The 21,317-nt window shown below is 31.9% G+C and overlaps 1 protein-coding gene across 2 annotated transcripts; it reads left to right on the top strand.

The window, feature by feature from the left end:
* The first annotated feature begins 3,583 nt into the window (after window positions 1–3,583).
* Window positions 3,584–6,427, top strand: LOC108472501 (bifunctional nuclease 2-like). Of its 2 annotated transcripts, none has more exons than XM_017774040.2 (9): window positions 3,584–3,964; window positions 4,056–4,235; window positions 4,356–4,408; window positions 4,500–4,556; window positions 4,872–4,937; window positions 5,017–5,088; window positions 5,427–5,536; window positions 5,620–5,711; window positions 5,912–6,427. In XM_017774040.2, the coding sequence occupies exons 1-9, from the start codon at window positions 3,697–3,699 to the stop codon at window positions 5,956–5,958; spliced, it is 945 nt and encodes a 314-aa protein (XP_017629529.1). In that variant the 5' UTR covers window positions 3,584–3,696; the 3' UTR covers window positions 5,959–6,427. The 2 variants fall into 2 exon arrangements, with proteins under 2 accessions (XP_017629529.1, XP_052877882.1); XM_053021922.1 differs by having other exon boundaries at window positions 4,050–4,235.
* Window positions 6,428–21,317: the final 14,890 nt, after the last annotated feature.

Genomic DNA, 21,317 nt, shown 5'->3' with positions numbered 1-21,317 from the left:
TTTTTAAGCTATTAATTCGAGATTTAGTTATGACATAAGTTGTCAGTTTTCCTAACATTAAGGGGAGAGAATAAAAAGTTGGGTTAATAAAGTACTCGAAATGAATTATCAACGTCTAAGATCCTCGTACAAAGCAATGTAAACCAGAAGTTCAACATATAATTCATTTTACAAATCAACTGTCATATTTATTAAATCTCACATACCAATTGAAAATGTTCCAATATGAATTGATGTCCTAATAGGGCGAACTATTAGTGCAAAATAAAGTAATTCATGCCTGAAGCGTGGAAGATCAGTCAGTTCTAAAGATAAAAATCATCATAAAAGAAAATGAGCAACCATTCGAGATGGTCATATAGTGGAGGCAGGGGTTCCTAAAGAGACCCATGACATAACTAGTTATAAAACTCAATAAGAGATTCAGATACCTAAAAGTGAAAATGAAAATGATGAAAATAAAGAGATCTTGATAAGTTATGTCAATACGAGAAAAAGATAGAACCGAAAAGAACGTAGTTGTCGACAACAATTTTGCTTATAATATTTCTATTAAAATGATAAAAGAAAATGAGGATCCTGAGCCTAAATCTATTGAGGAATGTAAAAATAGAAAAGATTAGCCATGGAAAGATGCAATTCAAGTGGAATTAATTCACTTTCTAAACGTGAGGTTTTTAGACCGGTAGTCCAAACACCTGAAGGTTAAAGTCTGTAGGATATAAATGAGTATTTGTGCAAAAATGAAATAAAAAAATGAAGTCGTAAGATATAAAGCACGACTTGAAGCACAAATTTTTTTGTAGAGGCCCAACATTGATTGTGAAGAGACATATTCTCCTGTGGTGGATGCAATCACATTTAGATATCTTATTAGTCTGGCAGTACGTGAAAAACTTGACATGCATCTAATGTATGTTGTTACAGCCTATTTATAAGGTACACTTGATAATGAAATTTATATGAAAATCCCTGAAGGATTTAAAATCCTAGAAGCATATAGAGTTTCTCGGGAAAATTACTCGATCAGATTAAAGAAAAGTTTATATGGATTAAAACAATCTGGACGTATGTGGTATAATCGTCTTAGTGAATACTTGTTAAAAGAAGGTTACAAAAACAATCCAATTTGTGCATGTGTCTTTATAAAAAGGTTTGGATCAAATTTTGTGATAATTCTTGTTTATATTGATCTAAATATTATTGGAACTCCTGAAAAGCTTCAAAATACAATAAATTGTTTAAAGAAAGAATTTGAGATGAAAGATCTTGGAAAAACAAAGTTTTTTCTTGGCTTACAAATCGAGCATTTAAGAGATGGAATTCATGTTCATCAATCAACTTATACAGAAAAGAAATTAAAGAAATTTTATATGGATAAAGTACAACCATTGAGTACTACAATGGTTGTACAATCATTAGATGTGAATAAAGATAAATTTTGTCGTTGCGAGAATGATGAAAAGTTTCTTGGTCCTAAAGTACCATATCTAAGTGTCATAGGGGCATTGATGTATCGTGCAAACAACACAAGACCTAATATAACTTTCACTATAAACTTGTTACCAAGATTTAGTTCTTCTCTAACACGTAGACATTGAAATGTAATTAGACATATATTTAAATATCTCAGAGGGACCATTGATATGGTGTTGTTTTATTCAAATAATTCGAAATCCCTATTAGTCGGCTATGCTAATGCTAGATACTTATCAGATCCACATAAATGTCGATCTCAAATAGGATATTTATTTACATGTGGGGGTGCCATATCATGGCGTTCAACAAAGCAAACATTACCTGCAACTTTTTCAAATCATGTAGAAATAACTGCAATGCATGAGGCAAGTCGAGAGTGTGTTTGGCTAAGGTTATTGACCCAACATATCTAGAAGATATGTAATTTGCCTTTACAGGAAAAGATGTCAACTATCTTATATGAAGATAATGCAGCATGTATAGCTCAATTGTAGGGTGGTTACATCAAAGGTGACAGAATGAAAAATATTTCACCAAAATTATTCTTCGCCCATGATCTTGAGAAAATAGGTGATATAAATGTTCAATAAATTCGTTCTAGTGATAATTTAGTAGATTTTTTTACTAAGGTATTGCCAACTTCAACATTTGAAAGACTACTACACAATATTGGAATGCGTCAATCAAAGATGTAATGTAATGTTTCCATTAGAGGGAGTTTAAAACAAGTTGTACTCTTTTCATTTAACCAAAGTTTTGCCCCATTGGGTTTTTTCTGGTAAATGTTTTTAATGAGGCAGCTTGTAATAGAAGATTGCTTACTCTTTTTCCTTCATTAGATTTTTATCGCACAAAGTTTTTCCTAATAATGTTTTAACGAGGCACATTATCTACCAATGAACATCCAATACGGAGTGTTATGAATATCTTATTAAGTGGATGTCTATCATGATCAAGATAAAGTTTTGACGTACTTTAAATTCTAATAGTTATTAGAATTAGATTTCTACTTCTTTTATACTTCTTATACCTATAAATAGAGACTCTTGAAGCATTGTAATCATTCCATTGATCAATAAAATACATTATCTATTGCTTCCTATATTTTCTTTGTTCTTTAATCTCTTTATCTCTCTTTATTTTATAGCAAATTTATTTTTTATTTGTTTATTTTTGGCACCCATGTTTTAGCCAAACAAATAAAATTATTGGTTATTTATTTTTATTACTTGATAAACGTTCATATAGCATCAACATAAAATTTTGGTTATTTGTTTGATTTTTAGTACCGTATTTGTTTATTTTTTGTAAATTTTTTATACTTATAAAATTGAACAAATAATAGGTATTAAAAATATTAAACAAATAAATTATAACTATAAAAATAAATTTACCTTTAAAAACTATAAAAATAAATTTACCTTTAAAAAATTGTTGGTGCGTCTTTTCAAAATCCTAACCTAACCAAAATAAAACTACAAAAATAACATTTAACTTTTTAAAACCCTTATTCCCTTCTCTTCTCTACGGCTTCTTCCCTTATTCTCCTTAAAATTTTTTTTTCAATTAAGGGGACCATGACTCTTTTATAAAGAAAATATTTTTAGTTCAGGTCGTCTCTCCGGTGCAAAGCGGTGCCACTTATTATGATGCCTCCACCGATGCTGCCTGTCAGGTCCCCTTCGCCCTTAAAAAAATTAATTTTCTTTTTGCATAATAGACTAATGACTGGGGTCAAAAAGCAAGGGTGGTGCCGCCTGTTCACCACCCACGCCATACCATTTTCGTAAATAATAGGATTAGGATACTATTTTCGTAATTTTTTATTATTTTTATATCATACAAGTAAAAGCCTAGATTTAATAAAAATATTTATTTTTATATAAAGATACCATGTGGAACTTTGTGATTGACTATAATATAATTTTTAACATTAGTCAAAAATGGACTAAAAATATAATGAAGACATTCTTTAGATACTAAATTGGAACAAAAAATATTTAAGTACTAAAGTAAAAAAATAGTTATACTTCAATGGCCAAATCTTAAATTAAACCTTTCTCCAGTAATGTAACACTTGACGCTATATGTTATAAATACCAACTTCCTTTATTTTCCCGTCAAACATAAAGGAAAAAGAAAAAGAACGAAAATCTCCTAATCGAAGAAATTTCTTTTCTCAGTATCCTATCGCTATCTCTCCACGTTTCCCACATAATGCTTGGTGCTCAGCTTTACGTCCGTACAATCGCCACTGTTTCGATTTCCTCCGACCGATACACTGCTGCTTCTCCTTATCCAACCGCTTCTTCCTCCTGCCTCCGCTCCTCCTCCTTGTGTTCGCATTTTACGACGAAACGCCGCCGTCCTTCTCCTAAATCCGTTGTTGTTTCTTGCCACTCCGCCCATGGTAGCTTCCGCCCCCAATCTAGTAATGATGACAATCGAGATCACCAGTTTCTCGAAGCTTCTCTTCTCGTCTCAGGTTTACGAGTGCCTCCCGTTTATCTTTCAATTTCCATTGATTTTTTTTTCTTGGAGATAATTTGGATTTTTGATTCGTTTTGGAGGTGCAGAAACTATTTTACACTACCGGATGTGGAGGCATGGATTTCAACAGGACGTAAAAGGAGTGTTTCCCATGTCCAGAGCTAAAATTACTTCAATAGGACAGGCCTTTCTCAGTCGCTTTCCCAGTCCAACTATTTTTCTTAAGATTCCTTGTGATGGGGAGTTCTTGCTACCCATTGTTGTAGGTATAATAATAATTATCATTAATAAATAAAAAATTCTACCCTATTCTTATTTACTACAATTAGTTATCATTGTTGGTTGGATCTATTTTCTTACTAATTCTAATTAATCTAATGTTGCAGGGGAGTTCTCTGTGGAAAAACTCATAGCTGCCTTTTGGGGAGATGATAAAGGGGTAACTTACTAATCTGTTACTTTTATTTTAAGATGTTATTGACGACTCATTGTATATAAACTTCTGGACATTTTGTTATTTTTTTTTTCAGGATACCCCTGATCAGTTTCAGCTTGTTAATAATGTTGTCGAGAAGCTCGGATATGAAGTATGGATTTCGTTTTTTTTCTCCTGTATCATTAAGACCTGTTGAAATCTTTGTAGCTTTTATCAGTCGCTTGCTGAGTTGCTTTAGTTGTTTCTTTACATCGCATGTCTATTGAAGAACACTCTCGAGTGTTGAACATGGAGGGAGATAAGTAACAAAAATTTGTAAAATAAGAAAGGGGATAACAAAGCCCAATATACCCTAAACCCTAACTTGTTTTTACTCTTACGGAGTTACTAGCTTTAACCTAGGAAAACTTGACACTTTGTTGTGTAAGCATCTCTTTGCATTGATTTTTACATGTCTTCATTTCAGGTTAAAATGGTGAGAATTACAGAAAGAGTCGTCAATACTTACTTTGCGAAATTGTATTTTAGCAAGGTGATTATCTTGTGTGTATATGTATATTTCCTTGGTGTGATACAGGAACCTGATTCATTTATTATTCTTATGTTTACAGCCAGGGGAAAATGATGTCATAATTGTGGATGCACGACCCTCAGATGCCATAAATGTGGCTAACAGATGCAAGGTGCGTATGGGAATATTATTCATAAAGCAATTACCATGAAATATGAGAGGGAATTGCTTGCTTTCTAGTCTTACACCGTTTCCCTGTCTTGACTTGCACCAGTATAAAGTCTCAACAAGACTGCCTTATTTAGTTTGAGTAGGTTGGTCAGTATTAAGTATGGCCTTTTACATATGTAAGTGGTTGCATTTGCATTTTTTGTACATATGCTGATAATTCCAGAACTGTGGTCAGATGGTCCAGTATTTCCAATTTGCAATCTGCCTCTCTCATTCCAATGACAAACGGCTCTTTCAAGGTTCAATCCAAAGCTTCTAATCTGTTTTTCCTGTATGCAGGCTCCAATATATGTGAACAAACAAATTGTCTTGGCAGATGCTATTAGAATTGGCTACGGGATGGGCCGAGTGCTTGACAAAAAGTCTACTTATGATGTATCTCTTGACAGGTATATTGCTTATTCTGGCTTTGTTGTCTTCTCTTCTAATTGTGTGGCACATAGTGACTCTAAGCATGGTTATATATTTTCAGTGCTGCAGATGGTCCTGATTTTCTATTAGAGGAGCTGGATCTGGTGAGGAATATGGATTTAGCTGTCAAAGAAGAAAGATACACTGATGCAGGTAATAATAATAAAATACCATCTTCTGACCAAAAAACACTCCAAAAGGCAAAAAAGAGAGAATATTCTGTTTCTATCAATTATAAATTTATTAAATGAAGTAGTCACAATGCTATTTTTTTTTTCATTCCTTTGTTTTGACATACTGAAGCTCTTGCTTACTAACAGTAGATAAAATTATATTTATTTAATTTCTTGCAGCAAAGTTAAGAGAGAAATTAATGAAGCTACGCGATTATGGCCAGTAACTGTTTACTGATGTATCCACGGTTGTGCACTCGTTGGTGGTGGTTGGCTTGCTTGTGATCGAATTCTTTTTGCGTTTTTATGTTGTTAGTTCTGGTGTTTCAGTTCATGCTCGAAATGCTGTAGTTTGTAGAGCTTCAGGAAGGTGCGAGGCCTGAGACTCATTACTCTGAGAGTGGAACCTTCACTGTTCTAGTTAAGCCTGAGGAGTCATTCCTGGAAGTGGAATGGATGCATAATCATGTTTTACAAACTGTAGTAAATAATGTACATATTCAATTTAGAAATGTTGCCTATAAGATTAGGGGTAACTAAGATAGTGCATGTCCATGATCACGAAGGTTATAAATATTCTAATTACACATGAAGCTGCCTACCATTGACTTTCTTTGTACTTTGTGATTATATGATGTATCGTAGAAAAGGATATTATGTTTTTCACCATATGTAAATATCCGCCTGTTTTGGCAATGGCGTCCTTTCACTGTCTATCTCCCCACAACGCATAGGCTTCCTCTCCGTGCATGGCGATAGCATATCTTCATCCCTTACCTCAAGGTCGTCATTATCCGTCCTTAAATTAACAAATGGAAAATGATGCTAATAACAGCAGTGATGAGAATTGCTTCTATAAAATGATAATCCATTTGGCTGGTGCCAGGCAACAATGGAACTCTCCGCTACTGTTGAGTAAGCCTGGACCATAACTGTCCAAATAATTATACATAATTGTCGAGAAGCTCGGGTTTGGACCCTAATGCACCATCAACTGCATGTTTTTCTGTGCAAAACCATCATTGTATACCCCGTGCAATGCGTGTATTTATTCATTCATTCAAACTTATTGCGAAAATACTTGATTGAATATTTTCTCCTTTATATTCACCATGTCTATAGGGAGCAATATGTAGTTTGCTACAAATACTTGTAATAAGTAGAAAATATATCCAAAATTTGCCAATTACCCCATATGCAGCTGCTGCTTCCCTATACCCGTGTAGTAAACACCCCAACGTCTAAAAAAGCGTCAACCACAAACCAAAAGAATATCATCATATCAATCATCCAAAAAGTTGGTATAAAAGAAAATCTTCCCATTTCGCTGCCCCGAAAATGAGAGCTCCCCTTGGCAACTGGCTGGACTGGCGGCAGGTAGCCATGGCCTCACCATCCTTTTCCCCCTTCTCCCTCCTCCTCTCTCATCTTCTCCGCCTTCCCCACCGTTGGTAGCCCACCCCTGCCTCTATAGAGTTTGTCAAATTAGTGAAATATCTTACACAAGTTTGAGAAACAAGTTTAAAAACAAAAAACAGATTTGGTGTATGACTAACTCAAATGCCCAAGTCAGCATGTTTCAGTAATAAGTCCCTTTAACTTTGGGGTTGACATGCAACTCCTAACGTGGAATGATTGAAATGAAAATTTGACTAGGGTGGCGCCTTGGTAATAACATCAACAATCCGATCAACAGTATGGACGTGAAGAACATCAAGCTCTTTTCGATTAACATGGTATCAAACAAAGTGTATTACGACTTTTAAGTTCCTCATTTTGCTGTGTAAAGCAGGATGTTGGCAGTGTATAGTAACACCCAAATTGTCACAGAAGGTGGAATGGGACGCATAAGAGGAACATGTAGTTCTTCGAGAAGATGCTTGACCCACAAAATTTCACATGCATTTACAACAACTCTAATACCATAATGAGTTTGTCAAATTAAATTACACAACTGGCACAAGTTTACTGATTATTCTTGTTCAATATATAGTAGTCATGACCTCAGAAAAAGTGAAGAGAAATTAAAAAAAAAAAAAAGAGTTAAGCCTGGAAAGTAGAATAAGCCTACAAAACAACTCAGAAAACTAACTAATTAGTTTGAGAAACAAATTTAAAAACAAAAACAGATTTGTATGACTAAATTATATTAAGCTCCTTACTTAAGCTCTGACTATCTCGTTATCTTAAGTTATATGTAAGGTACTTATACATAATTTAGGAATAGTATAATTCTTAGTATTAGACTTAATACTAGGATTAACCTATAAAATTGAATTAGCCTTTAAAACTAAAATTAAAACTAGCTTGTAGTATCAACTTTAGAATCAGGCTTACAACTTAATTTAAGGTTTAGAACTTCGGATTAAATTTAGTCTTATATTAAGCTTAGAAATTAGGATACCTTATTTAGTATCTTGATGTGAATTGTTATATTTTTAGATAAATTTATCATGACATATTTTATGCTTTTATTTAAAAATTGACTTAGGAAATATGTCATAATCTCCTCCCTCACATCACACTTATCTTGGTATTCATTGTTTGCTCACATTGCTATATTATTGATCGGCTGTCATTAACATGCCTCATACTTCATAATATCGTCATTAAGCATTGTGATAAGTTGTGACGATTAGTATACTTTTTTGAATGGAATGGACTATGTTGTTCACATGCATTACTCATTCAATGAAGTATGTTTTGCATATTTATTTCTCTTTCTTATACTCTTCATAATTGATACCATTGCAGCTTTAGTGAGCTTATGATATCCACATTTTGGTACATTTGTGCTTACTATGCCTTACTTTGGTTATTAACAATTGGTATATTGATAAAGGGAGAAATAGCTTACATTAAATTATCGTTTTATGCAATTTTAATTTGCATTCAAAAACTTGCAAAGTACTCAAAAGTATATTTCAAATGTGTTTTAACTTATTCAAATGTTTTTCTGTCAATACCAAAGTTCTAAGATGTTTAAATTCATTTTATACAAATATAGAATTAAGTTCTATGCATATTTTAAATATATGGGAACATAAAGAGTTAGTAAACTACTAAATTGAAGGGTATCAAAACATATAAGCCAAAGTTCTAGAACATAAATATGCATCAAAATATGGCACCATTATGCTCCTACACGTAGAGTCATGTTCCTAAACATTGAGAACATGGAGTTACGTTCTTGTAAGATAATTTTCTAACTACTATTTTTTTTTAGATGCATCGATACATTATATGTATTGAAACATGAGCTGGAAGAACACTTTTTGAGACCAAAATTAATGCTCCAAACAGCTTCAAATCATCTTAAACAGCTATAAACGACTACAAATCACTTTCTCAATAACATCCAAGCATTAAAGTCAAGAGAAAAACTTCAAATTCTTTATTCTTTCATTTTCTCTTGTACATATCTCTTAAGAGCTTATTGTTAGATTTTTTTTATCACTCTCAATTCATTTTCTTTAAGGTTAAATATAAAATTAGTACTCGAACTTGTCCACTTCTCCCAGATTGGTACCTATGATTTTTTTTTGTCCCAGATTAATACTCGAACTTTTTTTCGTCCACTAGTTTGGTACATGAGCCTAATAATGTTAAGTTTTTTTTGATGAGGTAGCACTGGCCACTTGCGTGCTGCCACATGTTGCACTCTTGAGACCTCTTTGACCCGTGTTGACTCAACTCCTTAAAAAAAGAAGAATTAAAAACATCATTCATTAAAATAACAAAAAAAAAACCAAATAAATGTTTTTCATCAATTAGTGGATTGATTAGAACATAAATCTTTTCGATTGCTTTTGGGTTATCCTTGAACATCAAAAGCCATATATGATTTTATTTTATTGACAATGAATCCTTTCACCAATCTTGTTTCCATCATTCAACATTTGTACGAGAAAGCCTTTCGATTCCATCATTCAGCCATCCGAGAAACCCTTTTGATTATCCACCTGTCTGAAAAATTCTTCACTATCTCATTGAAAATCTTGTTTCATCATCAATTAGTTAGCCCTTTCAATTACCCAGCCATTTGTGGTATACGAATCAAGATTGCCCTATTTTCATCATGTATGTACATTATAGTTTATATTATGTATGTGCAGTGTTTTATCATGTCTTAGGATAAATGTGTGGTGTATATGCATTTGGGTGGAACTTTTGTCACAAACCCTTGTGCAGCTTATGTAGGAGGGGAAGTGTTGCAATGGAATTTTGACCTATATTTATTGTGTTATTAATCTTTGTGTGAGATGGTAGTGGAAGTTGGGTATAGAGCTATGAAGAACTTTTTATACTGTAAGGGTGGGATAGATTTTAGTAAGGGACTGAGTGTTTGCTATGATGATTCATCATTCATAACAATGATTAATCATATAAGAAAAATAGGGTCCATACATGTATATGTTGAACATGAGGTAGACACACCTGATGTTGTTGATAATACCATGTTGCTACCTGCCACTAGGGAAAGGGAAGTAAATATCGAGGTTGGGGAACCAAATTATAATGAATAATTAAATTGTAATGAAAGAGTTAATGGTGGGGCTAGGGAACTATTTATCGAGTTAGGTGGGGAATCTAATGTGGGACCAGAGTTGGGTGAGAGTAGTGATGCACATGCTAAGAGGCGAAAGTTTTGAAAGTAATGAGACTGGTGATATAAACAGCTCATTGGGTAATGAAGGGATTTTAGGGGCAGGATCTGAGAATAAAGAGGTGAGAAATATCAAGGCTTGGTATAGAAAATATAAAGGTAAGAAAAAGAACCAAAGAGAAGGAGAAAATAAGGTTAACAATGAGGGTCCAAAGGTAGGTGAATGTAGTGAAAAATGAGAGAAAAATAGTGAGGTTTCAAATCCATCATGTGGGGGAACTGGTTAGGTTGATTCATCAGATTTGGGGTCTTATAGAAATGATTCAAATGGTTAGGTAGTTTGCAGGAGAACTCGACATGTATGTTTCGATCCTCATAACCCAATCCCATATTTAGAGCTTGGTATGGTGTTTAGGGGATCAGAAAAATTTAAGACTGCTTTAGCAAAGTATGAGGTAAAAAAGAGGTCTGATATTGTTTATCTTAGGAATGAAAGGGGAAGGAATAGGGCTAGGTGTAGGGAAGATGGGTGCCTTTTAGAATATATGCTACTGTAGATAATAGTGATGGGTTTTACAAGATAAAAACCTTTATAGAAACCCACGAGTGTTCAATAACTTTTAAGAATAAAAGGGAACCTTACAAGTTTGTTGGGAAGCATTTCTTAAGTAAAATTAGAGTGATTCCAAAGTTGAAGTTAACTGAGATGTAGAAACTAGCCAATGAAGGGTTGAAAGTTGATCTGTGTAGGGGTACATACAGCAGGGCTAGGAGATGGGCACTGTAGGAGATCAATGGAAGGGTAAGCTATGAGTTTAATAGACTATGAGACTATACAAATGCATTTAGAAAGGCATATCTGGATGGCAATATAGTGGTAATGGTAGAAAGACCAACCCCTACTAAGGTTCCCAGGTTTAGGAGATTTTATGTAGGGTTTACTACATTGAGAAAAGGGTTTTTGAAATGTTGTAGACCTTTTATTTGTTTGGATGGATACTTTTTGAAAGGAAGATTCAAAGGGGAACTTCTATCTGCTGTGAGGAGAGATGGCAATGACCAAATTTAATCTATTTCATGGGTAATTATGCAGTATGAAAGTAGAGAAACATGGTGTTAGTTTCTTAAAAATCTTATTTCAGATTTACAAATTGGTGATGATTCTAGATTCACATTCATGACTGATAAACAAAAGTTATGTTAGGGACATTACTTAAATAATTATGTCCTATCATGTTTAATTTATTAAACCATCCATCTAATTTCATTGTTTTTGTTTGCATTTAGGGATTGATGGTGGAGATATATGAGTTGTTGTTAAGGTTTGAGCATAAAGTCTGTGCAAGGCATTTATATGTCAATTAGAGGAAAGAAAATCTTTGAGGAGATATGCAACAAGTATTTTAAGGAGCATGCAAATCATACATAACTGCTAACTTTGAAGATCATATCGAAAAGATTGACCGTATCAAACATAATGCCAAGGTAAGTCTACTTAAGATTGATCCTAAGCAATGGTCAAAGCCTTTTTTTTCCTAGTAGGTCTATATGTGATGCAACTGAAAACAATTTTACCGAGTCCTTTAATGCAACAATTTTGGAGCTAGGTCAATGTATATCATTTCCATGTAAGAAGAAATTAGGCAGTATGTAATAAGGAAGATTGTACACAATTTGGCCAAATATAAAAATTGGAATGATCAATTCTATTCTAAGATATGTGAGAAGTTACACAAGAGTATCCAAATGAGTTCATACTGTCATGTTAAATGGAATGGAGTAGAAGGGTTTGAAGTGGCAAATTTTGGTGATGTTGTAGTTGTTGACTTATTTCAGTGGTCATGTAGTTGTTGGCATCCCATGTCCACATATTGTTACAGCCATTTTGTGGAAAAAAAAGTTGATATTTCTGATTTTGTCTATAAGGGGTTTAAAAAAGATGTGTTTGAAAATTTGTATGGCTTTGTATTGCATGCTATCCCAAGTGAGAAATTTTGGTTGAAAATCGACATGGGACCAATTGACCCCCCCAATTCCAAAGAAAATGCTTGGGAGACCAAAAAAGAATAAAGTAAGACCAGGGGGAGGGAAGAGTGGGAGTAAATTGTTTAGAAGAGGAAGGAAGATAAAGTGCCATAAGTGTTCTATGGTTTGACATAACTCCAAAAGTTGTCAAACTTCATATGCTGTAAGTGTTTTGATGACTAAGAATTTTAATGCAATTGTTGGCTAATTTGAGAACTCCTAACATGTTAAATTTGCAAAGTACACCTACCCCTACTCCACTAGCTCCTGCTCTTGCTCCATTAGCTCCACCAAATCTTTCTGATCCTGCTCCACTAGCTTCTTCTCAAACAGTTTGTAACACTCCCTACCCGTATCCGTCACCGGAACAGGGTACGAGGCATTACCGGAGTTACAAATTTATTTATCAAACATTTTATTTCATCTAGCATTCATATTTGGGACCAATCAAAATTAAACATATTGCCTCCTAAACATACTTATTTTCCTTGTATCAACGTATCAAAGATAATCACATATTTACATGTCAAGATAAATATCATTCTCTTACCGTTTCTTCATAAACATAAATCAGTTAATTCATTATATCAATATTTCATGTACCATCAAATCATATTTCCATATATCACATAATTAGGTTTTACGAACTTATCCGGCTAAATTGCAAAAATACCAAGATTCAGGGGCATTTCGGTAATTTTCTATTTTCGATTTTTCAACCAATCTTGATCTAAATTAATAATTTTATTCAATTTATTAATTTAGACAGTAAAATAATTCATTTCACTCAATTTGGTCATTTTTGATATTTTTACAAAATTACCCCTAAAGTTTTACTTTTATTCAATTTAGTCCCTGAGCCTAAAACATGCAAATTAACCACTTTAATGTAACTCATGCTAACTAAATATTCATATATATATATTCCTCCTCCTCCTCTCCATTCCATATCCGTAATGTATATATAATTCCACTATTTTCTCATATGTTCATATCAAGTTGTCCACTTGAGTATAGTCACTAAATTATTTATATCTTGAACTACAGAATTCTAAATTAAGAACCTCTTAATGTTTCTGAAACTAGACTCAAATATTTTTCTACCATAAAAATTTCAAAATTTATAATTTATCCAATAAGTACAGTAAAATCTTCAAACTTACCCCTATTCTGCTGTTTAACAGCTTTGACCTTTCCTTACTAAAAATTAATTATCTTTTAGTACAGAATTTGGATGATGTTTCCGTTTGTTTCTATTAAAAATAGACTCATTAAGGATTTAAAAATATAAATTTAATCCCATAATTATTTTTATCCAATTTTTTATGATTTTCCAAATTCAAAACAGAGGAACCCGAAATTATTCTGACCTTATCTCATAAAATTTATTATATCTCACAATTTACAATTCCATTGCTTACACCGTTTATTCTATGAAAAACTAGACTCAATAAAATTTAATTTCATATTTTATTCAACCTCTAATTCAATTTTCACAATTTTTGTGATTTTTCAAATTTTAACTACTGCTGTTGTCCAAAACTGTTTTAGTGCAACATATTGATTACCAAGTTTATAACACCCTTATTTCCATTCTCTACAATATTTCTCATCATTTTCTCTTATTTCCTTTCACTAATATATCAAGAACATAGAACCTTATATAAGAAAACTCTACCTTAACATCATTTTCATGCTTTTGATATTACCTTACATGAGAAACTCTACTTAAAATATATTGAAGTCTTAAAGTTCTTACCTTGTCATATTGATTTCAATCTTTAACTTGATTTTTCTCTCTCCTCTAGATTCTATTTCTTAAATCCAACTTGATATTCTAACTCCCCTTAGTCTCCTCAACATTTTTCTCTCTTGGTAGCTATGAAAATTCTTTTGATTTCTAGGTGAAAATGGTGAATTTTTGCTGGAAGGACTAAATTGTAAAGAAAGTAAAACTTTCTTTCTTCTCTTCTTTTCTAACGTGAAATGCACGGAAAGATGATAGATGGTGTGTGTGTGTTAGAGGTGTTCATGGGTCGGGCCAGGCTGGGCTCAACTAAAAAATTATGCCCATTTATTGGACTCGGGTCGGGCCGGGCCTAAAAATGGGCCTAAAATTTTGCCTAAGCCCGACCCGGATAAAAATACTAAAACCTAGGCCCGGCCCAGTCCGCCCGTATTAATTTTTATATTATTTTTAAATATATATAATACATAAAAAATACTAAAAAATCAAAATAAACATTTCTCAACAAATTGAAAATAAATTTTAAAAAATATATAGACTTAAATAACACTCAGATAAATGGCATTTGACTTAAATAACACTCAGATAAATGCAACTTAACAAGCAAATGCCTCTAAAATAATAATAATAAAAATTAACAAATGCCTTTAAAATAATAACAAAATGAATAATAAAATAAGTTTTATACAATATCCAAACAAAAACAACAAAATAGTAGCAACATAATATTAAAATAGTAGCAAAATAGAGAGAAAACAACAAGAAAATAACATTAAAAAAAATGAAGATTTTTTTTCCTTTAGTGAATTCGGGCCGGGCCAGGCCGGGCCACGGCTAGGGCTAAAAATACCTTACCCGAGGCCCGGCCCATTTTTAAAACGGGTCTTATTTTTGTCCAAACCCATTTTTTGGGTCTATATTTTTGCCCAAACCCTCCCACATTTCAAGCGAGCCTTCGGGCGGGGCTGAGTAGCCTGACCCATGAACACCTCTAATGTGTGTGTGTGTGTTTTTTTTCTACACACACATATATATACTAAATAAAATAATAAAATAATCATAAATATCTTATTAAAATATTATCTAATTAATTAATTTAAAATATCATCAACATAATCATTACATTCTAGAATTCTCTCTCTTACTAATTGACCATTTTGCACTTCATAATCTTTTAAAATTCCATCATTGAGTCATCACTTAATTTGAAAAAATTACGATTTAGTCCCTCATAATTCTTTACCTATTCAATTTAGTCCTAATTCATCCATTTTCCTTAGTTTGTAGATTATTCCACCCCTAAAATATTTGCACTATTGGTCCTTCAACTTTTTCATATTTACACTTTAACCTTTCAAATTTTGAGTATTTACTCTTGGGCAACAAAACTTTTTTCACTTTTACAATTTAGTCATTTCTTGAATTAATAATGTAATATATCATAATATACTTCCCAATGTTGACATAATAAAATTTCCCTTTTTGTCACTTTATTTCCTTACTTAATTGTATCAAGGATAATATCTTACTTTCTTACTGTAGTAATTTTCGAGGTATTACACAGTTGCATCTAAAGCATTTGCATCATCACCACTAGCTCATTCAACACAACCAACTCCTCCTACCATGTCAATCTCTTCAACACAATAAATACTTACAAGAGTAAGTAGCAGGGGAAAACAAGTTGTGCAAGGGATTGGATTATACACTAATGAGAAGGCAAGGTAGCAAAATTTGAATGTAAGTTACAAATTGTTAAATTGTTATGCTTATTGTATTTTGGGAGTGCGACACGTTTTTTAATTATACATTTTATACATTGCAACCTAGTATGAGAGGGGAAACCGTAATAACTGCTTCAACCAAGTGCAGTAACAAAAGGAAGGGAAGCAGCAACAATGAAACTGTTGGTGGGACTCTGGAAAGTAGGAACACAAAAAAGGTTAAGTCGAAAAATCCATCGAAGCATAATCGTAAGCCATGGAGATAGTTGATGCCAATCTGATTTCTTTAGTTAACATACGATGGATAATTTGATGGTTTAATTAGTTAACATATGATGGATAGTTTGATAGTTTTATTTTGTTAGATCAATTTGATGGTTGTATTTTGATGGACAATTTATGTTGATCTTTTATATATGATGATTGTAATGGATGGTTCTATTTTGTTGATGTCGATTTTGGTATTTGCATATGCTTTTACAACAACAACAAAAAAAGATTTTTCCATTCAATTCAATCCATTCATTCTTAACAACCAATACAACAAATACATGGACAACATTTTACCATCCACAAACAAGATAATTCAAAAACATCATCCATAATACAATTAACAACTTATAAGCAACTATTTCTTTGTTGTTCTTTGACATTTTAGCCTTGTACAATTTTATCTTCTCTTCTAAATGAGTTACCTTCAATTGCATTTTTTGCATTTTTTCAATATTCAGCTTATCGTTCTCAAGTCTTAATCTCATGTTCTCTATCAATAACATCTTATTTTGAAGCACTATTTCATTGGTTGTGCATCATTGTTCTTCTGCAGTTGAATACGTCCCGTCATTGTTACCTTCAACCCACCAAAAAAAATCAAAACCCTCAGTTTTTATTTCTCACACTCAACAAAAAAAATCGGGATATTAAAAATCTAAGAATATATATATTACATCCAAATTTCAACAAAATGTCAAAACACTTAAAACCCTTTGTTTTTCACAAACCTAACTATGGCAGACCAAAACACAAACCCTAATTTACCTATTTGAAGTTTGCACACCCAAAGAATTTTCTCCTTTTGTTCTTTGGAGTATTCGCATTGCAAACAGGAGCCCTTAACCCACAATGGCAGTCCAAAACACTTCCTGCGCACTTGATTTTCTGTTCGTAGAAGAAGACATGGTGGAGGAGTGAAGGAGATGAAAAATGAGAGAGATAGGAAACGAAGAAGTGAAAGGAAAAAACAAATAGATAAACAAAAGAGGGAAAAATGAAAGAGATGGTAGAGAAAACAAAAGAGAAAGAGACATGAATGAAAAATGTTAAAGACGACGCAGAGAGAATGAAAGAGAAAGTAGCATGGAAAATGTTGAAGACGATGATGAAGAATAAATTTAAAGGAAAAATATTTAAAACAATCCGGTCAAAACAAATTAAACACAAGTCAAAGTGGTCTTGGGAGTGCGACATGTGGTGACGCGCGAGTGACCAACACCACCACATCAGCAAAATCTTAACGCAGTTATGCTTAGGTACCAAACTAATGAACGGGAAAAAAAAGCTTGGGAACCAATCTAGGACCAAAAAGACCATAGGTACCAATTTCGGAGAAGTGGACAAGTTGGGGTACTAATTTTATATTTAACCCATTGGTTTAAGAGCTTAATTTTTACAAACACACCTTGGAGTCGCTTATTTGTTTACTTTCTTTTATATCATCAACCACAAATTGATAAGGTTTTAATCGAGTCACAAAAACTAACAACGGTTCTAGTTTAGCCTTTGTAAAGATATGGAGATTGTAAGGCTATATTTTAGATATATTTCACTTCAACTAAATTTAAATATTTTAAACTTATATTGAATTCAATTATTTATTAGTCTTGAGATAAATTTATTACATTATTTTTATTAGAAAATAATTAATTATCATTATTTAAAATATTTTAGTGGGGAAAATTGATTAAAAGATAAAAGAAAAATGATTTTATCACAAAGTTAATAATATAATTGAATTAAAATTAAGTTTAAAATATATAATATTTATTTGCATAAAAATTATTCAAAAATAATAATAAAAGAGAAAATAATTGTCATATGTGTTCTTTCTAGAAAATGCATATATTAATTCAACTATACATTATGTTAACATGTATTTATATAGGAAAAGTATAAACTAACAATTTGTGATTTCTTTTACAATCATAGACAAGTCTCATAATTAATTTTATTTTTTAGGATTTAGGAACAATCGTTTAAGATTTAAAGTTTAATTATATATAAATTAAGATTTATGGTTTGGTGTTGAAATTTTAGAATTTAGGATTTAAAATTTAAGTTCTCATACATTAAATTTAAAGACTTATATGGTTTAAACTTTTGGGTTTATGTTTTGTAAAGAATTAAGTATTTATTTTATTGTTTAAAGATAAAATTTTATTAAAATTATTAAAATTCATTTTTTGAATTATTATATTGATAAATATTGTTTTAGAGTTTCAAATTATATGTGAAAAATAAAATTATCATAAAATTTGTTTTGTAATTCTCATAAAAATTACTTTCAAGACAATATCATCCATGCTTATGTTAGTGTCGAAACCATTTTTAAAATCGTGTTTTAGAAAATGGGAATCGACTTTAAGAAAAACGAAAACGGGAGTCGCCACCAATCTTTTTAGGTGTGATTGGATCACCTTATAAAATGTTTTGCTTTAAAACATTAATTTTGGCCTACGAAAGTCAAGAAAACAGATTCGGGAGTCAGTTACGTACGAGGAAGGGTTAGCACCATCGTAATGCCCAAAAATTGGTACGTAATTGATTATCAAGTGTCTTTAATGTCGGAAATTTGAAAGTTTTAAGATGTAAACCTTTTTTAATTAAAATGTCTCAATTTTGAAAATTAAGGCTTACTTATTTCAAACGAGTCAAAACATCCCATCCAGTAAGTTAGGATGCAACATTTTAAAACCTTCGAAACTAAGCTCGTCTTTCGAAAATTTCTATCTCGAAACAACAAAATGCCATATCTAGTAAGTTAGGACACTATGTTTTGAAATCTTGAAATAATTGTTTAAGTTTTGAAAACTCAAAATCACTTAGAAGGGTGTTTGACTATTCGAATTCAACGAGAAAAGTCGCAACCCAGTAAGTTAGGGCACTACCTTTCTCGAAGTTTCCAAACATCATGCATTGCCTTTTATTTTTTTCTTTTTTGAATTAAGTGAAATATATCTTTTGGTTTTAAAAATAATGATGTGTTTTGTATATCACAAGGAATTAAATAAATCTAATTACAATATACATGTTTTATCATTTCATGCAAATATAGTGTAGAAAATAGTAATAATGGCATAAATTACACAATATACATTATCACTTTATGCATATGTCATCATAAAAATGTTCATGCATTATTGTTACATGCAAAAATACAACATAGAGTATAATGAATTTAATAATATAAATTACATAACACCTATATATAACAACATTTCATGCAAATGTACCTTAAATTAATATAAATAATTAACTTCCATGCAAATATGTAAAACCATAACAAATAATTTACTAAACAATAACGAAATATGAAAAAAATAAGCAAAGTATAAACTTATGAAATATAAATCAAATAAAGATATTCATAAATTTTAGATTAATATGAAAATAATAAAAGAAAACCTAAAAAATGATTAATATATATAAATCATACTATAGGTATAATACCTTAATGATGTACTAAATATTAATATTACACATATTTATTTAGTAATAAAATATATATATAACTAATGAGTGATAAAATAGTATATATTTTATAATGAAATAAAAGTAATGTAAATGATAATATATATATAGTAAATATTTAGTGTATAATATAATTTATAACCAAAATATATAATAATATAAACCATATAATAAGTAATATAAAATATATATATAATAAAATGTAATATGTAATAAAATGTAAATATAATGAAGGATAATATATATACTATTATTTAGTAAAATTAAAATTTACACAATTAATAATAATACATAAAATTTTTTAAAAAATAATATATATAAAATATATAAATAAATATAATTTATAAGTAAAAATAATATAATAAATAATATATAAAATAGTATATACTATTTTTTTAATTAATATTTATAGACATAAAGTATTTAATAGATTATAAAAAATATTTTAAAAGGACTATAATGAAATAAAATTAAAGTTTTAGGGTTAGTTTAAATAATAATAAAAAAATTGGGCCTTCTAGAATGCGTGTTAAAACCGAGGGATTCATTGGGCAAATTGCCCTAATCCCAAAACGACACCGTTTCCCCAAATTAAATTTTAAAGCACTGTGAGGACCAAATTGAAACAAAATGAAAACATTAGAGCTAAATTAAAAAATAAATAAAATGAAATTATAAATATTAAAATTGCGAGAGGACCAATTGGGCAATTAACCCATTTTACAAAAACACGCGGATCCTCCTCGGGTAATCGGGTCAACACGCGGATCCCCTGTTGAAACGGTGTCGTTTTAGTGCTTATTGAACTAAGCCAAAACGACACCATTTTGTACTGCTATATATATCAGAACTTAAGCCTAAAATTCATTTAGTTATTAGTTTTTAAAAAAAAACTTTGAAAAGCTCTCTGAAAAAGAGTTGAGAGCAGTCCTCCGGGCTCCGGCCTCCGTCGAGCCGAGCCCCGGTCATCGGACTCACGTGCCCACGCGCCGTCACCGACCCCTCCCCGTACGGCAGTCAGAAGCCCAAAGTCTCGATTTTTCGAAGCGATTTCAAAGGTAAATTCGCTTTTTATTTATTTTAATGGTATTTGCATGTATTTAGAGAAGAAAAAATGAAAAGGTAAAGGTATATCACCTTTAAGAAACTGTATGTATTTGGCTTTTGTATTCCTCGTTAAAAATCTCCCTCCGCTTACAGGTTACAAAGGAGGCTTTTATAGCCACTGTTTCTATTACATTTTGGGAAGAAATCTTTTATTTCTTTCCATATTTGTTTTGTTTGTTTGCTGCTGTTTCTTTCTTTCTTTTGCAGGTAATCGAGGAAAGTAGACCACCGGCGTTGATTCGGCCGTAGACCACGGCATGGTTTGAAGCCTGGGAATCACGGCACTGATTCGGGTCGCTGCGAAACGAACGGACACGAGTCGAAGGGGCGTGACTCTTGGTCTGATTGCGGTGCAAGTTCTTCTGTCGCTTGGTATGGCTTAGGAGTTGCGGTGCAAACCCTAGCTAGGGCTTCCCGAAACTGAAAATAAGTTGGGCCAATTGGGCCTACAAAGTCTTGGTTTACTGGACTAGTTCAGGGGTATTGGGTATTTGATTGTAAATGGGCTACTGGGTTAAGCGGGTTATTGGATGTAACGGGTCTGCTGGGTATTACATTGTAATTAGGCCTCGGGTAGACTAAAATTTTTTGGGCTCTGTATATGGACTATTTAAAATAGTAAACATTCGT

The sequence above is a fragment of the Gossypium arboreum genome, chromosome 11 (assembly GCF_025698485.1).
Source record: "Gossypium arboreum isolate Shixiya-1 chromosome 11, ASM2569848v2, whole genome shotgun sequence".
Classification (NCBI taxonomy): domain Eukaryota; kingdom Viridiplantae; phylum Streptophyta; class Magnoliopsida; order Malvales; family Malvaceae; genus Gossypium; species Gossypium arboreum.
This window is presented reverse-complemented; position numbering and strand designations above follow the sequence as displayed.

What these genes read in the sequence shown, in the direction of transcription:
- LOC108472501 (XM_053021922.1), top strand. Translation starts at nt 3,697, where the DNA reads ATGCTTGGTGCTCAGCTTTACGTCCGTACAATCGCCACTGTTTCGATT. An exon ending in TATGATGTATCTCTTGACAG is followed by an intron (nt 5,537 to 5,619) that starts GTATATTGCTTA and finishes ATATATTTTCAG; the next exon opens with TGCTGCAGATGGTCCTGATT. An exon ending in AGAAAGATACACTGATGCAG is followed by an intron (nt 5,712 to 5,911) that starts GTAATAATAATA and finishes AATTTCTTGCAG; the next exon opens with CAAAGTTAAGAGAGAAATTA.